This window comes from Rhipicephalus microplus, chromosome 6 (assembly GCF_043290135.1).
Source record: "Rhipicephalus microplus isolate Deutch F79 chromosome 6, USDA_Rmic, whole genome shotgun sequence".
Classification (NCBI taxonomy): domain Eukaryota; kingdom Metazoa; phylum Arthropoda; class Arachnida; order Ixodida; family Ixodidae; genus Rhipicephalus; species Rhipicephalus microplus.
The window spans coordinates 161802372-161808371 of NC_134705.1; the positions used below are offsets into that span (position 1 = coordinate 161802372).

General features: G+C 52.5%; 1 protein-coding gene across 3 annotated transcripts in view; it reads left to right on the forward strand.

Moving 5' to 3' along the window:
• Nucleotides 1-5654, forward strand: part of Hers (Histone gene-specific Epigenetic Repressor in late S phase) — an 87412-nt gene extending 81758 nt beyond the window's left edge. For all 3 annotated transcript variants that reach the window (XM_037418662.2, XM_037418664.2, XM_037418663.2), the window contains exon 11: nucleotides 5235-5654. In XM_037418662.2, coding sequence (XP_037274559.2) covers nucleotides 5235-5421 — 187 coding nt within the window. In that variant the 3' untranslated portion in view covers nucleotides 5422-5654. The remainder of the gene's footprint in view (nucleotides 1-5234) is intronic.
• The last annotated feature ends 346 nt before the right edge of the window (nucleotides 5655-6000 follow it).

Below are 6000 nucleotides of genomic sequence, written 5' to 3' on the forward strand. Positions count from 1 at the left end.
TTGCTGGTGTACACTAACGTCTCGACCATCGACCGTGTAATTCAAGAATGCCGCCGTTTCGAAACAGCAAAAAGCCGTCGGGTGCGCCCTCCTTTTTCTCGGTTGCCAAACACGGCGGCTACGTCCACCTGCTCCGATTCTACCGTCACACCGCCCTTTGAGCAGAGTGTAACGCGTATCGTTCGACGGGAACTTGAAGCAGCAAGTCCAGCGCCGCTTCAGCCCACTTCTTTCGAACATACGATACCGACAACCCCCGCGATCTCCGTTATTCAGGCGGTCGTACGACAAGAATTCGCCAACCGCGGGTTCCCTGATGCTTGCCCCATCTCTTGCCCCTCCTCCAGACCAATTCCCACTAATGCACCTCGACGTGACCCATTTGTTGCTCCACGATCTCGCAACCCGGCGGAATGGCGAACTCCTGACGACAAACCGATCTGCTTCCGGTGCCACCGCGTTGGACATGTCTCCCGCTACTGCCGTGCCTCCTGGACGCCGCCACATAGGAGCCAGTTTTTCGCACCTTATAGCCCATATGAAGATCTTCGCCGGTATTCGTCCAGCCGTACCGCCCCTGCTTTCGACACGTCTAACAGCCGCCTTCCTGCTCGTTCTCCGTCCCCTCAACGCCGTCGTTCCCCGTCGCCCCAGCCACGCCGCCATCACTCGCCGCCTAACTTTTCATCGTACCCGACGGAAAACTAGACAGTGCAGCCCCTGGAGGTAGTGCTGCATCATCCCTGTCTGAACCAAACCCTCCATTGACGCTTCATACGAACAAAAATCTTGTCGATGTACACGTGGACGGTATTTCTCTGTCGGCACTAGTCGATACTGGCGCTCATGTGTCCATAATCAGCGTTCATCTTTGTCGCCGCTTAAGAAAAGTACTCACGCCCCCCGCTACCGAAGCTGTACGTGTGGCTGATGGCGGCACTGTTCCTGTCATTGGCATGTGTACGGCTCGCATACGCATCGCCGACCGTTACATCCCTGTTCTATTCACGGTGCTCCAGAACTGTCCTCATGACCTCATCTTAGGGATGGACTTCCTGTCGACCCATTCTGCTCTCATCGACTGTTCCGCTGGTACTCTTTGCTTAGACCTTCCTCTTCAGCCGGATATTCACCCTGAACCTCAACACGGCCTTTCTGCCACAGACTTCCTCCGCTTACCGCCTAAAGCCCTCACATTCACCGAATTTGCCACGACCTCACCCGTATTGGATGGGAATTACATCGTCACGCCGATTCCTGATGTCCTATTGGCACGTGACGTCACCGTCCCTCACTGCATCGTAACTGTAGCCTCCAACCGGACCCGTCTACCCGTCATAAATTTCGGCTTCACAAAGCAAGTCCTCCCTGAAGGCATCCTAATTGCCACGTTGCGGTCCTTAGCCGATGATCACGTCACCACTTTCGCAGCCGACGCATGCCCCAATTTTCCTTGTCGCCCACTCGATGCCACATGCCTCGACATGTCAATACGTCCCATGATCGACCCTGACCTTCCCCCAGCGCAATCAGCCGCTCTCGCACGCCTTCTAGCTTCCTACCGTGACATCTTCGACCTTGACGACCGCCCACTCGGCCAAACTTCTCTTGTAAAGCACCGCATCAACACCGGTGATGCTGCTCCCATTCACCGTCGACCGTATCGCGTGTCCGCGTCGGAGCGCCAGATTATTCAAGCTGAAGTGAATAAGATGTTAACTAAAGGCATTATTGAGCCCTCATCAAGCCCATGGGCGTCACCCGTCGTCCTGGTTAAAAAGAAGGACAACACATGGCGTTTTTGCATCGATTACCGGCATCTAAATCGAATCACCAAAAAGGACGTGTATCCTTTACCACGTATTGATGACGCCCTCGATTGTCTCCACGGCGCACGCTACTTTTCATCCATCGACCTTCGTTCTGGTTATTGGCAGATTGCCGTAGACGAGAAAGACCAAGAAAAGACCGCCTTCATCACTCCAGATGGCCTATACCAATTCAAGGTTATGCCCTTCGGTCTATGCAATGCCCCCGCCACGTTCGAACGTATGATGGACTCTCTGCTACACGGGTTCAAATGGTCAACATGCCTGTGTTACCTAGACGACGTCCTCGTATTTGCACCTACGTTTGAGACCCACCTTGAGCGTCTGTCGGCCATTCTCGACGTCTTCCGCAAAGCTGGCCTCCAGTTGAACTCCTCGAAGTGTCACTTCGGCCGCCGACAGATTACCGTGCTGGGCCACCTTGTCGATGCTTCTGGTGTGAGACCGGACCCTGAGAAAATTCGTGCCGTCACGAGTTTCCCAGTACCCCAATCCGCCAAAGATGTCCGGAGCTTTGTGGGACTTTGCTCCTACTTTAGGCGGTTCGTGAAAGATTTTGCGGCAATCGCCCAACCACTTACCGATCTTTTGAAGAAAGGCGTTCCATTTTCGTGGGGGTCCACTCAAGCTGCCGCCTTCTCTCACCTCATAACACTTTTGACGACGCCCCCTATCCTCGCCCACTTTGACCCATCTGCCCGAACTGAGGTCCGAACTGATGCCAGTGGTCACAGTATCGGAGCCGTTCTCGCCCAATGCCAACAGGGACACGACCGCGTTATCGCGTATGCTAGCCGCCTCCTTACACCTGCAGAGCGTAACTATTCGATCACGGAGCGAGAATGCCTTGCTCTTGTCTGGGCGGTCTCAAAATTCCGTCCATATTTATATGGCACTCACTTTTCCGTCGTCACCGACCACCACGCGCTCTGCTGGCTTTCATCCTTAAGAGATCCTACAGGTCGACTTGGTCGCTGGGCTCTGCGACTGCAAGAATACACCTTTTCTGTGATATACAAGTCTGGACGCCTGCACCAGGACGCCGATTGCCTTTCTCGCTATCCAGTTGACCCATCGGCCACCATACCTGACAACGACGCCTGCGTGTGCTCCGTTTCTCAACTGAACCACATAGCCGACGAGCAACGCCGTGATGCAGCCCTACGAGCTATCATTGAGCGCCTCGACTCCTCCCCATCGAACCGATCCTATCGCTCGTTCGTACTCCAGAATGGCACATTATACCGGCATAACTTCCATCCAGACGGCCCATCTCTGCTGCTTGCCATACCCAAACACCTCCGCTTGGCTGTACTCCACGAACTTCATGACGTTCCTACTGCCGGTCACCTGGGTGTGTCCCGCACATACGACCGGATTCGCCGTCGCTTCTATTGGCCAGGTCTGGCACGGTCCGTCAGAAGATACGTCGCGGCGTGTGAGGAATGTCAGCGCCGCAAAACACCATCGACGCTTCCGGCTGGGCGCCTTCAACCACTCGATATTTCTACGGAACCTTTCTTTCGCGTCGGCTTGGACTTACTCGGCCCTTTTCCTCTGTCTTCTGCTGGCAACAGGTGGATAGCTGTGGCCACAGACTACGCCACACGCTACGCAATGACACGCGCCCTTCCAACAAGTTGCGCCACTGACGTCGCCGATTTTCTTCTACACGACGTGATCTTGCAACATGGTGCTCCACGCCAGCTGCTTACGGACCGAGGCCGCACATTTCTATCGAAAGTCATAGCGGACATCCTACGCTCTTGTGCAACACGCCACAAGCTCACTACGTCGTACCATCCGCAAACAAATGGCCTCACAGAACGCCTGAACCGAACCCTAACTGACATGCTTGCAAAGTACGTTTCCTCAGATCACTCTGACTGGGACATCGCTTTACCATACGTGACATTTGCCTACAATTCTTCGCGCCACGACACGGCTGGTTACTCCCCTTTTTTCTTGCTGTTCGGCCGCGAACCCACATTACCCCTCGATACGACGATTCCGTTACCAGCAGCTCCAACTTCACAATATGCTCTGGACGCCATCAGCCGGGCCGCCCACGCACGCGAAACCGCTCGTGCTCGCCTTCTGACCTCCCAAGCAAACCAACGGCGTCGGTACGACCAACGACACCGCGATGTGCACTTTTCGCCCGGTTCGTTGGTTCTGCTGTGGTCTCCGACCAGGCACGTTGGCCTGTCTGACAAGCTGCTCTCTCGGTACACAGGGCCCTACAGAGTGCTTCGTGAGGTGACTCCCGTCACTTATGAAATCACTCCTGCTGCCTCGCCGTCTTCATCCACCCCTAGGGCCACCGACATCGTACACGTCGCACGCCTGAAGCAGTACCACTCGCCCAATGATCTTGACATCTAGATGCGCCGAGACGGCGCCTTTGCCGACGGGGGTTATGCTACCTGTAGGCTGCCACAAACCATAGTGCGAACGCGCGTGTGCGCCCGACGAGGAAGATGAGGCTCGCTGGCTGCTCGAGCTCGGAGCCAGACTGGCCAGTGCTGCAACCGCTCTTGCAAATATATTTTTCGAATATATTCGCAATACTTTGTCTCGTTACTCACGTAACAATATATATATATATATATATATACGTGAATGACGGCGGAGATGGCAAAATCCAGCCGAGACTGTCGATGTAATTGCTATTGCAATAAAATTTTGTTTTGGCTATGCAATTAAACCCCATTATTAGAGTAAAGACGTTAGAGACAAATGGGTATAAGATGCAAGTGTGCCAGCTTTGAAATGGGTGTTGATTAGAAAACTCATACGTAGTACTCTGCTTAGAAGAGACACCTTGTATGTGCAACAAGAAATGCTTCCCGCTAAATGTCTCTTAGGCAGAGGTTCAGCTGTTGTGCGGATATTCATGTTTGCAGCGACTTCAGTTAGTGTCAGAAATTTAAGAGATCATTTTTAACTCACGTTTTTTTTTTTTTTTTAGCTTCATTCATTGGACTATGTTTATGAGCTATACAGGCATTTTTTCTAAAGATTCACCTTCTGCGAATTCCTATGTCTTGATACATCACTGTGAAAGAGAACTCAAAATTGGCACCCAGATTTATTCATTTCGAAGATAAGTATCCTGGCGCTACCCATATAGGAGATATGGAAAAAGTCTATCAGGGCAATGCTTGCTGACACTTAGCACCAACTAAACCACCACCCCCTCCCCCTTGCTGGTTTTGCTTTCTTCACTGTCCTAGCCTACGCAGCAGCAAATTCAAGTTCATGTTCCGTTTAATGAGAGTAGAGAGTATGTAGGTTCTATGTAGGTTTCATCCAAGCTTGGCCATACTACATTTTCTCACAGCAAACTCTTACAGATCTGGTAAGACAATGTCGTGAAGTTGCATCATTTCCTTCCCTTCGCAGGTATCGAGCAAAAGCAAAGATGCTCGAAGAAGGCGTCCGGCAACCGGCACCAGTCGTGCCAGACCAAGAAAGCGGCTACCCTCGGCATGACAGGCTGCCCCCGGGTCGTATGGACCCGCAGATGGTGTTCTTCTGCAGGCGCGTGTACGACTTTCGTCAGAAGCGCATCCTCAAGAACCCATCCTGAAAAAAGTCGTGCCCGGATGTTCACCCCACCCCTTCCCCGTTTCTTCTCAGAGGACAGCTTTAGACAACGGATGACTCATTCCTGCGTGGCAGTGTGGCCCACGGCACATCCCACGTTCCTCCTGTTTTTTTACTCTTGTTTTCTGTTATCCCTCGTTTGTCCGTCGGCGCCATTCCCATTGGGTTTCGATTGTTTATCCGGGGCCGGGCAATACAAATGAATGTCATCGTACAGTTCTGTGTTCTCATTACCGAAGAAAAACGTTTCACACTCCCACTCGGCACATGTTTTCCTCAAAGGGGCAGAACTGAGATAAGCGTGCCATCGAGAAAGACTGTTCATCAATGAGCAGGCGCTTGCAACATGCCACGGCTTGTTTGTAGCACGATATCCGTCAACGCGAATTCGTTTCAATGATGCAGCGGTATCCTTATGCAAAGCCATGAGTGATGGAGACAGCTGGTCGTGGCTCAGGTTATTGACACTTGTTGAGGTACATGCAATAACTATGCATGACCGGAAATTAGGAAGACACTTGCAGGGCATTGCAGCCAGCTACTGTTTTAGATCTGTGTGCTC